This window comes from Pipra filicauda, unplaced genomic scaffold, assembly GCF_003945595.2.
Source record: "Pipra filicauda isolate LSUMZ 115617 unplaced genomic scaffold, ASM394559v2 scaffold201_size1378038_pilon, whole genome shotgun sequence".
In the NCBI taxonomy this organism is placed as follows: domain Eukaryota; kingdom Metazoa; phylum Chordata; class Aves; order Passeriformes; family Pipridae; genus Pipra; species Pipra filicauda.
Window position 1 is genome coordinate 396,124 of NW_024104312.1, and position 20,985 is coordinate 417,108.

Genomic DNA, 20,985 nt, shown 5'->3' on the forward strand with positions numbered 1-20,985 from the left:
TTTGATTTTAGTATCAGTGGAAGTTACATTTATATATGTGTGTTTGTAAATTTTTTGTATAAAGACATATTTAAGGATTTTTTTGTTTTAAACTCTTAAGATCTAATATGCAGAATGTTTCAAAAATCGGTCTTCAGTATACAAAGCTCAGATGTCTTTCAGAATTTCCTTTGAAGGTATCAATATTCATAATAAAACTTTCAGTCGTTCCTGCTTGATTGTCTCACTCTGGCAAAATACTTTCATCCAGTAAACAGCCATCTCAAGAGTTGAGAGTGAGGATCTCCTTCACCTTAATTCTTCTCTGAGACCCTTACCCAGTCTTTGTCCTGCTCTCATAAGACTCGTTGTTGAAGTTATTAGAGGGTAGCTTTACTTCTACTCTGGATTTTTATTAATGATTGCCAGACACAGAAAGAGTTGAACTGTCTTAAAAGATACTAGAATATAGAAGCAGTTAAGATAAGAGCTGTTCGTCCGCTTTCTTTCTCTCCCCTCATCTCTGCCAGCCAGTGCAAAAGCATGGTCTTGTCTTATATAACATGACCATGACTGCACGGTCCTCTACATCCTTTGATGATCCTCAGCATCATCATTATCCTCTTTTCCTTTTGTTAGAAAAGATCTGGCAGCCTCCCCTCTGCCCTGAAAATTATGAATTATAATAAAATTTAAAGTGGAAGTGTTAATTATGTGCATTTGAATAAGGTCATTCTTTTCAGTATATTCATTTTCTTTACAAGAGACTTACTAAATATTTTATATTTGTTATTTCTGCACCTTCATCTAATTGTGAAATTATAGGAACTTTCGAGAACAATGATGAGATGATAATGAGATCAGTAAGAGATAACATGAGACTAAAGTTCTCATGCAGAGATACAATGAAATGCTCAGTGAAAATCACTGCAATTTGAGGAAATGGAGAGAACATAGGAACACATAGCCTCCTGCCCTTTTTCTCCAGGCAAACCACACTCCCTCAGATGATAGTTTTTAAATGAAGAGTAAAGAGCTATCCAAATTATAGGTTGGTTTGAAAGAGCAGTATTCAACCTGCATTGAGCAGAGGGTTGGACTAGATGACCTCCAGAGGTCCCTTCCAACCTGAACTAGGCTATGATTCTATTAAAATGCTAACTCCACACATGGAAAATTCAGATTCTTTAACAAGTGTTTTTTGCTAGTGTCTCCTCTTGAGGCTGGTTTCTACAGCTTTGCTGATCTTTGATAACACCTTTCGTACTGCTTTTGTAATTGCCTTAAAACTATATGCCATTCTTGTCATACCAGCACTAATCTGTGTAGTATAAGAAGCCATGAGAAATCTGTGTTTATAAATTCCAGTTTATCAAGCCCTTTTCCAGTGTTCCAGTGTTCAAGAATATGTCCTATGTGAAATAACCTAAATTGACAGCTGCCTTTCCTACTTATAAAAGTGTCTGGCACCAAATTATTCTGCAAGAGCTTTGCTTCTGTCAGGTAAAATGGAGTGTGGGGTGTAAGCACCTTTCCCATCAATTTGTATAGAACCCACTCAGCTTTGGGAAAACCTACAAAAATGAACAGTCCTTGTAGCCTGCTTCGGGGGTATAATATTTAAGAACAAGTAAATACTGAACTTTGAAACACAGGGATCTCAGCAGGACACTTACTAAAAAAAGAGTTGCTCACAGCTATTTGATGTTTGCTATTTGATGTTCTGTAGTGGCATCAAGGAACTATTGAGAATGTATAGTGTGCTTAGTAAAGTGGCACTGTAATCGTAGCGAAGGATTTGTCTTCTGCTTTTGATCATGATCACATATATAGCATTACACTTTATTTGCTGATTCCTTGATTATTCAAATCAGAAATTACTTGCAATTCTGGGAATTTTCATTGCAACATTTGTTTTATTTTTATATAAATCTGATATAAATATTTGTAGCTTTAATAATATTGAGGCAATATGTAGTAATGAGGTGAGAACTTCAGTGCTTATATAAAAAATTCAACTTCTTTTCATTAAGTATGAGAGACAGTCTGTATTTTTTGCGAATTGATGCAGGTTGAATTGATCTTGGAGAAGCTATATTGATTTATACTAGCTAAAAAGTTTAACCTGGGATTCTCTGTGTGTTTCATTATCATTCATGCATAGCGGAATAAATGTTAGTTTTGAACTTTTGAGGATTTAAATTGGATAACCGCTGTATATTTTATGACTGGGCACAAAATTGTAGAATCAGGAATCATGGAATTGCATTTGGAAGGGACCTTTGGAGATTGTCTAGTACAACACCTTGCTCAAAACAAGGTCAACTAAAGGAGGTTGCTCGAGGCCATGTCCAGTTGGGGTTTGAATGTCTCCAAGGATGAAGGCTCTGTAATCTCTCTGGCTGTGTCCTTTCACTGCGGAGCGCAGACCTGGACACAGCACTCCAGGCGTTTCTCACTACTGATAAATAGAGGGAAAAGATCCTAAGGAGACCCCCATGTATTTCTGCTGCTCTCACATACAGATTAATTCCTCTTCCTTGTCTTCTTGCCTAGTCCTTCCTAAAAAACCTGTATCCCTCCATTACCTGACTGCAGCAGACAGGTATCTCCTGTCCACATCACTCAACATTATTTGCTTGCCAGCCCATTCCAGTACTTTCTCACTTGCTTGTGTGTTTTCTTCTCCCTCCTCATTGCTCACAATTTAGTTCCTCAACAGTTTGGCCTCAGCCTATTAAAAAAGAAACTTTTGCCCCATGTGGTCAAATGGATCCTGTCTCTTGGTGACAGACCTCCATTCTCAGAGAGGGTCCCATGATTGTAAAATCAAAGTATCTCTTGCCAATACCAGCTGTGCAACTGATTTTTGACCAGCAGGATCTGTGCACTCCTCAGCTTCTTCCTTCTTACTTTTAGAGTTGAGGAGAGACCCACCTTGGCCCATTTATGTATCTTTTTAATTATTTATTTTTTATTTTTAAAGTTGTTCAATTTAATAAAAATATTTCTTAATGGACATTTTGTAAGTAAAATGCAAGCATCCGTTTCCATCTGACAAGCAAGTAGCTGCTGGAAACATGTTATAAATGCCCATGTAAAACTAATTTGTAATTTGAGATCTATGCAGTAAAATAAAAGTTGTGAGGTTTTTTTGTTGTGCTTTTTTTATTTTTTATAGTAGGACTTTGCTTCATAGAGAGATGTGGATTCTTTTGTCAGAGAGGAACATTTCATGCAATAATTGTTTTCTCCTGAGCAAAACTTTCTAATGAATCTTTAATCAATTTCCTCGTTAGAGCAGCTTTATACATAGAGGATTCTAATGAAGGTAAACACTGCTTTTGAGTAATCATCCAGGAACTTTAGCTGAGAAGCAAAGTATTAGCATCAAAATTCTGGAGAGGGGTTATATGTGTTGCAAATAGTGCCCTACTTCTGATTTAAAGACCATTTTGTTTTCTATGTGGTTGCATGTGCACAATACTTAAGAAAGGGAATAAGGCGGGGAGAGCAGTGATGCACCAACATACTGATGTTTTCTTCCAGCTGAGAACAGATAGCATGTTACTTTTTCTTTTTTCCTCCTGCCATTAGTTCAGGTGAAGAGGCCTGGACTTGGAAAGATATGGAGGTTTGTCCTTTTTATAAGTCTGAAATTCATATATGTAATAAGTCTGAATTTCATATGTGTAATATAGTGCTGTGATCTGAGCATAAACTGTGATTCTGAAGGAGAGCTGCTTTTCTATTGAAAGATTCTGTGTCACAGGTATGGGATACTGATGGTTGGCCATGGTCTCCAGTATGTTCATAATTCAGTGCTGCTGGGATCTCAAATTCTAAGGTATTCTTAGTATGTATATGTAGTGTCTTGTTAGACTTCTGCCATACACAAACCAAGTCAGGATCTGTTTCTCTATCTTCGAATCGTGCAGAGTCCTTAGATGAGTTGAGGAGTCAGGAAATACTGATGCTATATGCCCATATAGCTGAGAAAGTAGAGTGAAAGTAGAGTTTGGAGAACTAGAGAAAACAGGTCAGTAGCTGCTTTGAAAATAAGTATCATTTTTTGGTTTCAAATGAAATGTGACTAACAGGCAAGATTGATCTTTCTGTCATGATTGTGTTTTGCTGCTGCTCTCTTTTCTCAACTAATGGATTTTTTCCCCCTTCATATTAACAGTGACATTTTAGTGGAGGCTTAGGAAAAGATTCTTGTCCTATTAATCTTAAATTGTCTTATTCCTTAATAATAATTTGTGAAATTGTGGGCCTTCATTCTTTTGAATAGCCTAGGCTTGAAAGGAAAAGGGAATGCCTTTAGAAGTGTATATATAAATATATATATGTACATTCTTAAAGGAATACATGGAAGCAAAAAAGGAAAATGTGAAAGCATATAATTTATTTACTTCTCTCTGTCTGCGACTACTGTACCATCAGGATAGATTCCAATCCCGTGGTGGTGGTGGTGCTTACAGCTGGAACCTTCTAGAAAACTTTGATTAACAGGAGGATACTAATAGAATTTTCCTTGAGCCACAGCATGTACTGAGTAAAGATATAAAAGAATGTGTCAGTCCTGTGTGCCCTCAGAGCACTTAGCACAGTTCCAAGGCAGAACTCATTTGTGCTATCAACTTACTGGCTTTTTTCTCTCTTTTATATAGGACTATTTTCTTGTAACTAGTTGAGAAAGAGTAAATTTGGTAGCATTTGGAAACTCTGCTGTAACCTTTTCCTTTAAAGTGGCTTCACAGAACTTCTGAGGTAGATGCTGAGTTTGAGTTTACTCCAAATCTTTCTTTAAAGTCATGATACTATGGGATTAAGAAGTATAACTTTGTGGGGAACATCTTCCAATGACAAGAAAATTCAGAGTTTGGGAGCAAGAGGAGCATTAGATTTGTTTCTGTAGCATGTTCTTCTATGTGGGAGAAAAAAAAGAGGTTGATGAGAGAAGAGATGTAATTTTCCTTCAAAATGCTATTTTGTGAGGTGAAATATATTAACTATCCTGGTTTTCGGTGAAATAGTGTTAATTTTCTTTCTAGTATCTTGAACAGTACTGTGTTTTGGATTTAGCATGAGAATAATATTGATAACACACTGATGTTTTAGTTGTTACTAAGTTGTGCTTACTCAGAATCAAGAGCTTTTAAGTTTCATGCTCTGCCAATGAGGAGCTGCATGAGAAGCTGGGAGGGAGCATGGCCAGGACAGCTGACCCAAAGGCCAAGGAGATATTCCATACCTGATGGCATCATGCCCAGTATATAAACTAGGGCAGTTACCTGGAAAGGGCTGACTGCTACTTGGGAATGGGCTGGGCATTGGTCAGCAGGTGGTGAGCAGCTGTATTGTGCATCATTGTTTTTTCTTGGGTTTTAATCCTCTTTCTATCTCCTTTCCATGCAGTTACTGTTGTTTTAATAATGATGATGATAATAATAACATTTTATCTAATTTCAATTATCAAATTAATTATTGGTTTAATTAATTGATTACTGTTTAATTAACAATTAATTAAACTATTAAGTTATTTATTATTCTTCTCTCAACCCACGAATTTTACCTTTTTCCAGTCTCCTCCCCATCCCACTGGAAGGAGGTAGGGAGAGGGATCAAGTGGCTGTGTTGTACTTAATTGCTGGCTGGGGTTAAACCATGGAAATTAATAGAGAGATGTACCATTTAATTGTTTCATTTAATTGTTTCATATTTTATTTCACAATCTTGCGTTTATTCTACACCCTTCCTTTATGGTACCAAACTTTTCTTTAATATGACAAAAAGTGTTTTGTCACATGACAACCAACTTCCATAACGGGAAGACTGCAAAGCTGCAAGATAAAATCTGACTGTCAAGGAGTAAGCTCATTATAACCCCTCATAAGCAACATTTAAAGAAAACCAGAAAAATACTGACTAAGATACTGCTTTTTTACTTTATATTATTTATATTTTGAGTCTGGCAAAAAACTGTGAAAAATCTCTCATAAGGGACGAATGCTACATTGACACAGACCCAAGGGAAAAGCTTTACAGTAGAAATTGTTCATTAACTCTGTGACTGCAAGTGTGGAAGAGCAGAAAGAATTAGATAACATTAATTTAAGAAACAACAACAACAAAACCAAGGCACAGGATTGGTGTATAAACAGCTTTAACTGTATATATTCATTTCCAGTGGCTCTGAAAACAAATGGAAGATTACTGGGATAAGATTAACTGTAACAAATGCAAGGAAATGCATGAAGTGGTTAGAAAAGCTTTTTATAGTAGAGCAGTTAAATCTAGTTAATTGTGTTTGATTTTTGTTTTCATAATTACTTCCATTGTTTTACTGAACTCCTGCTGAATGTCTGACATAGTTTAGCTGTCGTGCCATAATTAAAAAAATAAACATATAGAAACTGAATACTAATGTGATTAGTGTTGTGTTACATGCTTTAATATATGTGCTGCTCATACTGGTTGAGAGCTGCTTCACGCTTAGCTGAGGAGATAATCCGTGATTTAAAAAAAAGAAACAGCTCTGATAAGTTAGTGTAGTTAATGGAAGCATTTGACTGTATGTGAAGGTAACAAAGGTCATTCTGTTCATATAAGGAGGTCATGAGCAAGGTCACATCATAAGAAGGTGAAGAGTAAGTCTTTACAATGAGAAATCCAAATTATTTTAATTCCCACTATGACCTGCACGTAGGTATTGTCCAAGCTAGTAGCCTTTTGTAGCACTGTGGGCAGTAGTCAGGGATGAGTTGGCTTGAGGTTGCAGCATAAATGTCTGTTGAACTGCTCCTGTGCAGTAGGTTTTATAAATCTTGAACTGGTGTATTGTAGAAGTGTAGAGCATCTGACATACTGACAGCAAGACATACATGCACGATGTACATTCAGGTAGCTTTTATGGGTACTAGTGAATCAGATTTCTAAAACAAAATTATATGATGCACTTGGAGCACAGTTGAAGGCCAAGGTAGAGCAATGTCCTGCAATGCATGCACTTTTCTGTATCTGTCGCATGGGCAGAAAATCTGATTGTATCTTGAGGAGTGTAACTGAGACCATGTTTTAAACTGCAAACACAACCCTTCCCTTTCACTCTGGGACTAATTTTGATCTCCCTTGCTTTGAGGTAAACCCAGTAAAGGTGGATAAAGTTGCAGATGCTCATTGGGGCTCAGTGAGATGTATCTGAAAATGCTAACACTGGCCAACAGATATAGAGGAAGCATGGACTATTTTTTGATCAGAGTATCACACCCAAGTCCTGTGCTTAAATGGGCCAGTTACTCTTTCATACTTTTTTTTCTTTCTGACATATTTCATGCTCTATTTCTGAGTATAAGTGCTCAGTTAGCACAGCTGTTGAGACCGAAAACTATCAGGAGGAACACTGCATGGGTTTGTGTAAATGAAGTGAACCATTTTGCAGTGTTTGCTGTAACTGAAAAAATGAATATGCCTAGCAGTGTCACACCCAAAGTAGCTTCATTTTTACCCTGTACCATGAAACTGCTTTCTAAAGCCTTTTAGGCAGGTGACAGTCTGATTCAGTAGGATTGTGGCTTGAAAAACAGTGGATACTGTAGGAGCAGTCTAAAAGGCAACGGCAACCTCTTATGTCAGAAATGTGCTACCCTGTTTTGTGCTCAGCCCTGGCTCCAGCCAGTGGTTGTCAATTACTTTCTTTTTGTGCCAGATGTCAGTCTGGCACCTGTTGAATTGAAAGGAAAACCAAGTCAAAGAACTGCAATGTCTTCTTTCAATTTATTTTACCATGGCATATTAGGTGAAATTCTTTCTGAGTAAAACCAGTAATGAATACATGATTGAGTCCAGCTCTTCCTTTAAGCTAAGAATCTTCATTACCATTCATGGACCTTTTATATAATTGCTTGTGTAGGGGCTGCGGATGATGCATCATCTAATTTGGAAAAAAGTACTCAGCAGGTGTGGTGATTTTATACACTAAAAATGAATATTTAAGACCCAAGGGAAGCTATTCAAAACTTTGGGGAGGTGGGGAGATAGTAGAAGCTTCATTTAAAATAATTTATGGCTCTTTTAAAGCACTATTAAAAGAAGTATCTCAACATTTCCTAGGGTGATTCATCACAAGCTGACTTATCTGTTTAGGATTTTCCCAAATGTCTTTCTAGTTAGATAAAAGATGCACATGAATGTGCAAAATGATTTGTCTGTTTTGTCTGAATGATGACAGTTTGTAGAAAACTGAATTTGCCACATTCCTAGCTTTCCTTCATAGCTGAATTGGGTGTTAAATGTTGTTCCTTATACCTTTTTGATTTTTTAGGGTACTTTACATTCATAGGGCAGAAAAGCTGGATTCCATCATCTGCATCAACCTTTTCAGAAACTTAACTTGCATGGATATTTAAAAGAATATATAGGAAAAATCAAATTATTTCTTAAATATGCCACCCCAGGATGAATTAATCCACTACCAGTGCTATAACCCCAGGCTTCAGAGTCTGGTTGTCATTACACCAAAAGCTTGTATCAGTGTACTCGTAGCAGCATGATTTCAGAAACATGTAGTGTTGACTCTTACTTTGTTAGCTGTGAGTTTTACAGTATCATTGATAGGAGCAGTATGCAGCCAGAGTATGTTGCATTACAAGATCTGGCTGTTGGCTAATGACCAACTTTGGTTGGTATTTTCAAAGGTTTATTTTTCCATGCAGAGACTGATGTCAGTGGTGCATACCATGTCACTAAAGGAAAAAAAAAATAAATAAAAGAATTCCTACCTAACGTAAGTGATTCTATGCACTTTATAATAGACATGCTTATAAACACAGAAGCCAGGGAAATTATCAGTGGTTTTCAAGTAGGCATGTAAAGGACTCTCTTCAGAGTAGTTGTACAAGATATGTGATATAAGGAAAAGAAATGAAATGTAATCATTATCCAAATACAGTGAATAAAGATAAGAGTTCTCCACAATTTATCTACCAAATGTGTGTCTCTGTCTAACACAGAGTAACTCTATTACCACAGTTGTTAATATTAAGTCTGTCCACATATTTTGCGCAAAATCTCTGTGGTGAGGCTTTCATTGCATTGAAAAGCTGACACAATGGAATGCTTTTTGTGCTGGCTCTGGACAAATTATAGTCCATTTTATCAGTTCCAAGGTCAGAGCACTATCATGCCTCTTTAACTGCAGAGTAGTAAAGTGGGCTCTATTGAATGTTCAAGCAACATCTGTAAGTTTGCCTGGTTACTGCGGCCAGGTATCTCTAGTATCAGAGGGTTTTGTCTGAACCTGTTTCTCTTGTCTCCAATTCTCATTTTTGCTGTAATTTAATCTCAGAATTGACTTTCACTGCAATGTATTTGGAGTTGTAGAGCTCAGACATACTTTCAAGACACACAGCAACCATTGTTAATATGTCACTGTAGAAATCCTTTCATTGCTTGTTTTGACTCTGGTGCTAGTGTAAGCGTAAGTCAAAGGCCACTGTTATTAAACACCTTGTACTGCCAGAATCTGTGGTTTTTTCCCTATAATTTTTGTCGACCAGTTCTGGTTTTAGAATTGAAAAACTTAAGCCCTTTCACACAAAACCTGAACTAGATTTTCATGGATTTAATATCTCTGTTTCCCTCTCCCACTTGTCTACTTCCTTTTCCTTCCCTTTCAAACAAAACTGCAATCAATATGAAACATTATTTTTACGCGCTGCATGCCTGCACTGATGTGGGAATGTTCATTTTCCTGTGAATAAAAATCATCATATTATTTTGTCGTTTTGGCCTCTCTGAAATGCAGAACAATTATTTCAAATTAAGATCAGAATTATTTTTTCCCTAATAAAAACAGTGTTACTCACTAGAATCCACTTCTTTTCTAATGGCATACAGTGTAAAGCTCCTGATATCCCCTTTGTGAACAATGAAGTTTCCTTGCCCATTTTGCACTTTCTCTTCTCTCCTTTAATATAGCAGTTCATCAGCCTTGTTTTTTGATGAGCAAAGTGGTTCATTTTAATAATGCCCCTCGACCCTCAAACTTTGTCTTTCCTTTTTTGGTTCACTCTCTTAAGCTCATGACCAGCTGTGCAGCCAGCTCATTGATTCAGTGGTGTGACTTTTGCTCTTTGGGAGCAGGTGAAGAAATATGGGTGCCTTTCTCTTATCTGCCCTGGAACCCCAGCACACATGGGCATCAAAGAAGCCATCATTTTCTTATAGAGTAAAATGAGGGCAAAACCACAAATAAAGGTGATGTCTCTTGGTAAGATGGAGCTTAGTGTGTATTTAGGTGAGATGATGTGTTTCATTGACTTACTGGCTTGGTCTGGCTTCTAAAACTTGCTTTATTATTAAGTAGTTGTGGATAATTTTGTGAAGGGTACTACCTTGCAATTGCAGTAACCCTATTTTTAGCCTTGTTCTTTAAACTCTTTTGGAACACTGGCATAGTCTATAACTTTCTGTAGAGAGATAAGCTGTTGAAATATTTTTCCTTTCCTTTTCAGGGAGTAATATGTGGGAGGCTGTGGACTATTTGCTTCCGACATAGGAACAACACTGGGCTTGGAATCTGCACTCCTGAGAGAATGCTGGGAATCTGCAGAGGGCGACGGAAATTCCTGGCTGCCTCTCTGACCGTCCTTTTTGTCCCAGCCATTACATGGATTTATCTGTTTGCTGGGAGTTTTGAAGGTAGGAGAGGAATAATGGCTGGGGAGGGGTGGTGGGCTGTTGAATGATTTGCATCTGGGCAGACAAATGCAGATCAGTCATCACTGATTTTATTTAAACAAATCTCGTTAGGCTTGTGTATGAAATAGTTCCCAAGGTGCAGGTCTCAACAAAGGGCCTTCCTTACCATGTTCTCACTGCTGAGGTTGAGTAAATTACTGGCCACAATTATTTCATTTTCCGCTCATCTCTGAACCTTGAAAAAGTACGACAAAACCCCTCCCACACTTTAATCATTTCTTTTCCGTATTATTTTCTAATTTTTAAAAGTTGATCTATCCTATGCCCTGTAAGTTTTTACTTTTAATTAAAGTTAACATCTCATTTCAGATGTGCCAAACACAGAAAATGAATAAATACCTATATGAAATTTCTTTATATAAAATTAGTTTTAATCTGCATCCATGTGAGTGGCAGTGGGTTTCTGTAGATGGAATATCTTTCTGTCCCTCTCTTTCTTGAGGTGGAAATCCTCCAGTTAATAGGTATATTGACTTGCAACTATATAATGAGCACTTTTTATAATGAGACTTGGAATAATCACTACTTTGCCTTTTAAATTTCCTATCTGATGAAGTTTTTTTTCTGGCCTTACTGAAGTTCAGCAGTAATATTTCAGTTAGGTGAGGATTGAAGATTCTGGCTCTCCTGGTTTTTGGTACTTTGTAGCTTTCTTTGTTTATTTGTTTTGTTTGTTGTGGAGATGGAGCATTTTATGTTTGGCAATAGTAACTGTGTTATTTTGGCAAGAGTAAAAAAAACCTGTTCAGCCCTTGTAGTTATCTTAGCACGAGGAAAGGTGTTTCAACCTTTCAGAAACTGTTCAGACGCTATTTTACAGTCAGATAATTTTAAAAAGGCATTGTTTAAAATGTCAAGCTTCTTTCATGTTACCTTGGCTGACAAATTTGTGCTTTGTTTCGAAACAAAATGGGTTTCCAAGTTAAATTACAAGTAAGAACATGTAAAGATTTTGAGTGTATATTACATACACTTCTGAATTAGTTACATGCCAGGTACAAATGTTGGTTTATGCAAATTTATTTGATTATTAAAATTCTACCTTAATGTGCAGTAACACTATGAGCTTATTCTAGAATGAAACACTTATGGAATTCATGTTAAATTGGAAATATAAGGAGTCCTGGATGCATACTTGAAAACTAATGATCTGGGAGGCAGAACAGTACTGACTTTGTTTGATTTTTAAAAGCTGAGCAAATGCAGGCCTCACCTTTTTGCTTTTAGAAGAATATTATGCTGCCTTGTGGTAATGACTATTTTAATTGTGTCCACAGTTGATAATGCCATGGTGTTTTAAATTCCTCTGTGTGCAGAATCCTTTGTTTTTACAGAGAACTCAATACAAATCTTGAAATTTGCTGCTACATGGTATTTGAAGTGACTTAAAGCTCTCAGTGTGAATTAATCTTAAATGCAAACCAGGGAGCAAAACCTATTACAAAGCCTTGCCTGGAAAAGGGCTGGAAATTATATAGTTAGTAACTCTTTCAATTACTTTTCTGTATCTGTTTTCTTTTTCTTTTTGGATGGGGCATTATTTAATCTTCATTGGTTGAGAGCTAAGGTCACTTAGATATTTATTTAACCTCCTAATAGCTAGCATTTTCCTTAACTTGTAGATATTATGGGCAACGAGTTAAACCCATTTTGTTATTTTATATAATTTCTTGTTTTGTTCTCCACAACGGTTCACACAATTTACTCGTATTTTGAGCTCTCCATGGAGGTTGTAGTGAGGTGGGGGTGGCTTTATTCTCCCAGGTGACAAGCAACAGAACAAGAGGAAATGGCTTCAAGTCACACCTGATGAAGTTTAGATTGGATATTAGGAAAAATTTCTTCGTGGAAAGGGTTGATGAGCACTGGAACACTCTGCCCAGGGAAGTGGTTGAGTCACTGTCCCTGGAGGTGTTTAAAAGAGGTGTAGATGTGGCACTTAGGGACATGGTTTAGTGGTGGACTTGGCAGTGCTAGGTGAATGGTTGGACTCGATGATCTTAGAGGTGTTTTCCAGTTGTATCATTCTGTGATTCTATATAGTTGAGAAAAAAATTGCCTCTCAACATCATTATTCCTTGATTTGAAACCAACAGAAGTGGAGAGTTCTCTCTGTCTTCTGGTATTAGTTTCTTTGGTTAATCACAGTGCTAGAATTTTTCTTTTCCATTCATCTGGTTTTAGGTTTGAATAAATGGTTCCTTTTAGACTTTTCTCCACTAAATTAAAGAAATCATCAATACCTGGTGTCTTCATAGACTCAGTTATTCAGTGTGTAAGAGGCCTCGGGAGTCCTCTCGTTAAACTGCTCAAATCAGTGTGGGTTTTGGGGTCAGGCAAGATTTCTTAGGCCTTTATTCATTTGTGTCTTCAAAATCTCCAAGGAGAAAGACTTCATGGCCTCCCTGAGCAACTTGGGCCACTGCTTGACTGCCCTCAGGTGGAAGAGTTTCTCCTCCTATATGTAGTTTGAACCTCCCTTGCTTCAATTTATGTCTGATGTCACAAATCCCCTTGCCACTTATCAATGTGAAGAGTCTGGTTCTGTCTTTTTGCAACTTGCTTGTAGGTACTAGGGGGCTGCTGATAAGACCCACAGAGCCTTCTCTTTTTCAAACTGAACAAGCCCAGGGCAAGAACTTCAGCCTTTGTACAACTTCATAGCTCTATTCTGAACTTCATCAATGTTGTTCTATTTGGGACCCCAACCTGGACACAATGTTCCAGATGTGGTCTAATGCGTATAAAGTAATGGGAAATGGTCTCTTTCCTCAGCCTACTTGCTGTGTTCCTGTTGATGATTTTTAATGTTCTCTACACCAGGACTGCAGATGTTTCCCAGGAGGACTAGTCCACAGCCTGTGCCATTATGAGAGAGTTAGTCTTTCCTAGGCACAGGGCTTTGCATTGTTCACTCTTTCAGTCTGTCTAGGTCCCCTGGGTGACACCCTTGCCTGTGAGTTTATTGACTGCAACCCCCAGACTTGATGCCATTTGCAATCTTGATATGGGTGAATTCTGCATGTCAGTGATGAAAAGACTGAAAAGGTCTAGTCGCAGAATAGACATGGAGGAACTCCACATGTAACTAACTTCCAAACAGAGCATGAACAAGTAACCATCACCCTTTGAGCCTAGCATTCCAGATAGTTTTTCACCCGTCTGGTAGACCACCCATTTAGACTGTAAAATCCCAAATTGGATACAGGGATACTGTGCTTACATTGAAGGGAGAGCGCATCAACTAGTCGTCTCCTCTTCATAGTTATTTCATCACAGAAGGCAGTCGAGTTGGTCAGGCATGATTTACCTTTGGCGAATCCATGCTAATTATTGCCCTGCCAGGCCTGGCTATGGTTCTGTTTGAAGATACATATAGTAGTCAAATCACCTCTTGGTCTAAGGAAAAAGGTTGACCTAGCTGAGTTGTCATAGCAAAAGTTTTAGTGGTTTTTTTTTCATTCCTGTGCAGGTTTTTTCTTTGTTTGTATGTTTCAGGGCTCTAGACTCAAAGGCCTCTCTTTGGTATGATATCTGCAGTGCTGTGTCTTGATGTAATTAGGAATTACATTACTCATCCATGTGTTTATGCCTAAGAACTTCAGTTATTCATTTGCCATAGCATGGTAGTGGGATCACATTTAGAAACCCTTTAAAAGCTTTGTTAGTGAATCTGTAATATAAAATATGCCTTAGTGCAGTCAATTTCCATGTTCTGCTTTTGAAATAGTTTGCAATTCCTTAAGACAGAATTTTGTTTTATTTTGTGTTTTCTTCTCTTGTCAGCAAGTACAGGTCAGCCTGCTACTTTACAGTTGTCACTCAGGCACTGCCAGTAAGACCATTCCCTTAGAATATTCATTGGAGGTGGTATTACCCAAGCTGTGACAGCAGCAGCTACTAAAAGCCTCATTAATCATGTATAAATGTCTATTAAGGTTATGAACTAGAATATTAAACATGGTATTGAATATTGTATAGCCTTTGAACATACCTGGTTACTGTTATTGTTTTTAATAATGCACAAGGACGGCATAATTTTAGTTATCAGTTACTTTGAATGGAAAAGCTAATTGTTCCAACACTCTTAGATTACATTCAAAAGACAAAGTAATAGAGTAGGAAGGGTGAAGTGCATTTAAAACAGGGAGAAGAAATAATCAAATAATACATGATGAATTTTTATTAGAAAGAAAATAGCAATTTCACTAACCAGCGGTAGCTTCATAAATAGCTTCATTTTCCAAGCTATATATGCAGCACTTTCCTATCCCCTTCATCATGAATGTCATGTAAAATGGAGATTTGGAACTGTAATTTGACTATGCTTTCTAGATTACTGATTCCTAAAAAAAAAAAAAAAAAAAGAGTCCACTGTGCCTTTGTGCCCTCAGCAGATTTCCAGTCACCTCTGTTTTGACAGGATGAAAATACACTTGAGTTACCAGTATCTGTGTGGTGGATCCACTTGAGGTTGAAAATCCTAGACTATGTGTGTGGGGCTCCTGTGGAGAACATATTTCACAGGAAAGGAAGAGCCAGTAATGTAGCTTTAAGATGAAAAATTGAAAAGTTGTGTGAGATCATGCGGGGAATCTGTGAGAGAGCAGTTGACTCTTTTTCTTTAACTGCCCAGGGTAACACTTTAAAAAATAGAGCCTGACTTCTATCCTGGGACTTGCTTTCCTTGATTGTCCTCTTTTCACTCCCGTGTTGGGTGACTGTGATTCTCTGGCAATTCATTTTAGTCAAAGTCATCTGTAGAGACACGATTGAAGCCAGAGTTGGGCAAACACCTCATCAAATACAATAAAATAAATTGAAGGAAGGCTGCAAATACTCATCTTAGTATTTAAATGGATTCACTTTGATGCTGTTCACACTCTTTTTGAGTATGTTTCCATAAATATTCTAGTGAATATGTTAATTGGGAAGACTGTCTACAGAAACAATGAATATCCAATTTTAATATTCATGGGAAGTAGATTTTGAAATCATATTTGTGAATACTTGAATCAGAAAACTGATTCTGGGAGTTCAGCTTTATCCAGTTAAGTGCCAAAAGTTTATCACATGGTCTATGTGCATGATGAAAACTGCCTGAATTTTTAATGCTTGCAATAAGTTAGTCATAGGAAGAGGCAAACAAATAATTAATTACTAAAATGTCTATCAGACACTTGCAACTGATGAACAAACATCAGAAAATAATCCTTTTACAGATAATGTAATCAGAAAGGAGCAAATACTAGAATTGCTTTTTTTTATTACGTTTCTTTCAGTGGGCCTGAATTTATCTGGTATGTGTCTCAGCAGGATTAAAGAAGAAAACTTAATCCAGTGTCTATTTAAAATAGAAGTTTCAACTTCTGTGTTGATCCTGTCTTTTTAATAAAGTTCTGAGAACAAAGCCCTGAAAAGGGTGCCTCTGTATATAGTTAGGTTGTTACTGTGATGGGTGCCTAGGCAGGTTTACAGGCGGTGTATTTTAGTTAAGACTGGCTATCTCTAGTTAAGATAGAAACCCCTTCATATCCATTCTGGAGTAAATGATAGTGGTCTACTCCTGTCTTGTTATTTTTTTTTTAAGGACATAGAAAATTGTCACTTAAGCACCTCTATGTCTACTGCAATCACTATACCTTCTTAAATACATTCGGAGATCTTACAAGAATAAAATCAATCATGATAGTAAAGACCTCAGACGTATGTGAAGTTTTGTTTGCTTTATCTTGGAAAACTTGTCCTATGAAACCGTTGTGATTTGGTTATACAGAATACTGCTGAAGTTTGGTTGAAGGATGCTGTTGACCAGAAGGTCCATGCTATGAAAGCTGAATCTTGTTCTCTGCTCATTATCTTTAACTTGCAATTCGGTGTTCCCACATTTATTTTGTTTTACAGACTTGAGAAGCCTTATCTGTCCATCATCTAACAAAATAAAATTAATAAGGGAATATGAAAAATACTTTTTCTCCCCATTATATAAATAGACAGTCTGCCTGTGAGCAGTGTCAGGAAATTTGAAGTAGTTTCTGTAGCAAAACGAGAATGGCCTTAAGCCAAGAATCTCAGCCAGAATACAACTTGTTCATGAGAAGCTTATGGAGGTCAAATTGTGGAGTTAATGAGTAGCATGGATTCTTTTTTTTTTTCTCCTCAACCACTCTTTCTATTAAACTAAATACTTACAATGCTGCAATACACTTTTGTCCTTAACTAATAAGGTCCACTATAGCTCAGCACTTAAATGCTGAAGTCAGTGCTGTTTCTTCTTCAGCTTGTCAGGAGTTTATATCCTTAAACCAAGATGCTATCATCTCAGGAAAAGCCATGAATCTTGCAATGGACACTTCTTTAGTCAGTGTGCTGTGCCAAATAAAAGCAAGTCCGCACTGGTTTTTTTGCATTCCAGTACAGGGGACACATGTTCTCTTTTGACACTCATCTTTTTAAGTACATGCTTATCCTTTCATAAAAGTAAAGGAAACTGTAGGGTTACCTGCTTGCCTCTCTATACAGTCTCTTGATTGGATGGAATATTTCTTTGTTTCTAAACACCAGTTTTCTCTTGGCTTTCTTTTTCTAGTCAGCTCTTAATTTTTCATTTCTGGCAGAAACATAAAGGTCAGAATGAAAAGGAATTCTTTGAGCAGGAATAAGGGGCCAGCTTCATTGGAACAGCAGCTTACTCTGAATATAATCTGTGGGATTTCTCGAGGTTTTGGTTTCATCTTTGTCTTCCTCAATCTTTGAACAAACTTTTTGGAAAAATGCTGTCTATAAAAGTTGCTTTACACAAAGGTGAAAAAAATTTCTACCAAGAAGAAGGGACATTGGATGCCCAAATTCTGTTAGGGCTGTGTGGAAGACTAACAGTAGGAGAGCTATTTCCTGATTATTCCTCCTTCTTTGTTACAAAGATAGGTACTTACTGACTTCATAGTCAAAACATATTTTTCTGTAGAAAAACAGAAAAGCAAGATGAGCTTAAATGTCTGTTTCTTAAAAAAAAAACCAAGAAGTACTGCTTGGCTTTTTGAAACAAAATGTGCAGTATAAGTAGACCAGAACTCCTTTGAGTGCTGAAACTAATGTAGCCTGACTTGATGTGATTGATGTCATGCAGCTGATTGATGTTGAAGTTGCTTTTCCTACAATTAGGGCATTTATAAAATGTAGCTCCCATATGGATCTCCTGGTACCTAAATAAATCTTGAGCTCATGCTGCAGTATATTTCTCAATGGTACAATGTATAGCATCTCTCATCTCTCTCTCTCTCTGTGTTCCTGGCAACTGTAGAAGCTTCATTACCACTAACTTCTTTCCCTCTAACAAAGTAATTTGAAATTAATCAATGAGCTTTGGGGGCAAACAGACAAGCTGGTCAACAAATGTATATGCATAGGATGAGAAAGTACCCAAAATAGAGATATTTTAAAAGACCAAAATGAAAATTTAGTGTTTGATTCTCAGAGCAATTGACTTAGGCTGTTTGATTTTTGTGGAGTTTTTGTTTTTTAAATGTGTGGGGTTTTTTTCAGATCAGGAAAAAGTTTAAAATCAAAATCTTTCCTGTTAGACAGCAAGTTGAATCTCTAGTGCTTTCCAGTACTTTTGAAACTTACATTTGGGACATTTATTTAAATGTGTATAATACCAGTAGGAGAAGGAGTCAAGTTAAAAATAGATTCAAAGAAGTAATTCAAATTCATCATGTATGGTCATTCTTATGTCCTGCAGATAATGCTCTGGCATGGATTAGGAAAAGCAACTGATTGGAAAGTTAATATTCTGTTATTGGATGGACATGATTTAGGTACGCTTGGCTTAAGAATACCACTATCTTCAACATATCTCTTTTATTCCCTCGTTACGCTTTTCAAACATTTTTTCAGACATGATAGCCATTAAATTGTTCAGCTGAGTAATTATTTCCTCCCCTTGTTGTTTTACCTCTCTTGTGTTGCTTTGTTATTCTTGTTTTTAGACTTGAAAGAGGGTTTTTTTTAAAGTATCTGGATATCCTTGGACAATTGAGTGAAATGCACAGCTGACTTCAAAAACGTGAGCTGACAGCAGTCATCCTCGTTCACTCAACTTTGTAAATACCAACGATAAGTGGAAAACTTGATGACCTGGAGACTGATATGTTTTTAGCCTGAGATTCTCTTTCAGTTTAACCATGTTCAAGCCATTTGAGCTATTTTGCTGTAATAATTTTTTCTTAACCTGTGGCATGACTGTCCTTCTCTATAGTTCTGTGAAACTGGCAAAGCTTAGGATGTAAACATCAAGGTTTTAAATCTCCTTTTTTTTCCCTTATAATTCTGTTTACCTTTGAAATTGCTAAATGCCAGAGTTTTCAGAGGTCAGTAAATAGGAGGGAAGAACTGAAAGTAGTGAAGTTAAAATTACAAAAAATATTACAGAATCATCACATTCTCCTAAGTTAAATTCATAGTCCAAAGGAGAATTTGCTTCTGTTTGGTATATTTACTTTAAAAAAAATTATAGACCTAGTTAAAATATTTTACTGTCTCAATAAAGTGTTTCCTAATGAGATACTTTTTCCACTAAACTTGTAATAATGGGTCTATACCTAAGTTAAAGAAGAGGTGTGTGATCTGCTCTCTGCATACTGCTTTCCAAATTCTCTAGATGCCCAGTGAAATCACCATCACCAGTGGATGCTTTCAAACACCTGGAGTAACTTACCAGCTTGGATTTATTCATCTTGAATTGAAAACCAAAAGTGTGTATCTACAAAATAAACTGAAGATGTGACTGTAGTACAGTCAGACCTGCATGTGTTGGCTGTAATTGAGCAAGGACAGGTACTATTAGGGGCAGAAGAAACGTGGGCAGTTTGTGTGCTGTTTTCTAGTCAGTGAAACCTGGACCCCTACTTCTTCAAAGTGATTATTGTTCTTCTTAAGCAGATTAAAAGCAGTGCAGTTATGGCTGTTGGTGCTACAATAGCATCTTCATTTGGCTCTCTAAACACAGGATTGAGGTTGTCATGGTGTAGTTTAATATCAAAGGATATTACATACCATTTATGTAATATATAGAGGATTATTTCTGGAGCTGAAATAAAGCCATAGCTAATAAGATAGAATTATTCTTATATGCTGGAAAGGTCTTGAAGAAATTGCTGGAATAAAAAATATGAAAGAGATATCTGTTTATTATGTGATTAAGTAGTTGAGTTTCTCTCCTCTATTTTCTTCCTTTCCAATTTTTCCTATTTTATTATTCATCTTTCATTGTTTAATGTCAGTAATTCTCTCCTAGAGTAGTTACAGCAGTCTTTTGTTTAATTTGTGTTTCAAAATGGACCTTGCAGACAAATTTGTCAATTCATCTCAAAATCACACAGAACAGTTACTGATTTTTTATCAGCTTCTGCAGATTTGTAGATTTTTACCATCAGATTGACTGTTAACAATCAATGTCTCTAACATCTTGCATAGTGCAGGCTGTGTTTTATTGTAGAGTTGATAGAATAATGCTGGCTGGTAATTCTTGCATCTGACCTATGCATTCTAGATACACCAAAGCTTTTCTTCCTGCCAGATTTCTGAACTTGATTTTAAAGCTGGTGGAGGATTCTAGCACATCTCTGAATAAATTATTCCACCTTGTTAAAAAATACATGCTTTAATCCTTGTTCAGATATTTCTAGCGTCAAGGTAGGAAGTGAAAGATGAGAAGTAGATGAGGAAAAAATAATAAAAAAGGGTCATTTTAACAGTTTCAGTTTCATGTAAAATAAGTGGCCATGATTATGAGATATTGCAGTACATAAAGTGCACTGCAAGAAATATCACCTTGAGAACCGTAGATGAGAGTGCTACAGTGCTACAGTTATGACGACATATAGCTGTTTAAAAAAAGAGATAAATTTATAGGATAATTTCTAACCTTCCCATAGCTAATAGAAGCTAGTTATCAGAATGATCAGTTGCCATCCTAGTCCAGAAAAACTAATTTCCCAAGCAAAATATTTGGTTTTGGCTCCAGGTTATTGTACCTTTTCAGTTGTGAAAAATAACCCTTCAGAAAGGATCAAATTACAGTTTCAGCTGCAGGTTAAGAATGTTTATTAAATTTAAGAAAAAAGACTTATTTGAGCACTAATTTGGCAACCAGTTATTCATGAGATCAATACTTACAGACTTATATTTTATCAATATTGTTATCTTGATTCTGCAGATGAAACATAAAATCAGTGTACA

General features: G+C 36.7%; 1 protein-coding gene across 6 annotated transcripts in view; it reads left to right on the forward strand.

Annotated features, from left to right (window-relative positions):
• The window catches only part of LARGE1 (LARGE xylosyl- and glucuronyltransferase 1), a 276,414-nt gene that overhangs the window by 73,012 nt on the left and 182,417 nt on the right, over nt 1–20,985 (forward strand). For all 6 annotated transcript variants that reach the window (XM_027715068.2, XM_027715069.2, XM_027715065.2 and 3 more), the window contains one exon: nt 10,497–10,683. In XM_027715068.2, coding sequence (XP_027570869.1) covers nt 10,578–10,683 — 106 coding nt within the window. In that variant the 5' untranslated portion in view covers nt 10,497–10,577. The remainder of the gene's footprint in view (nt 1–10,496; nt 10,684–20,985) is intronic.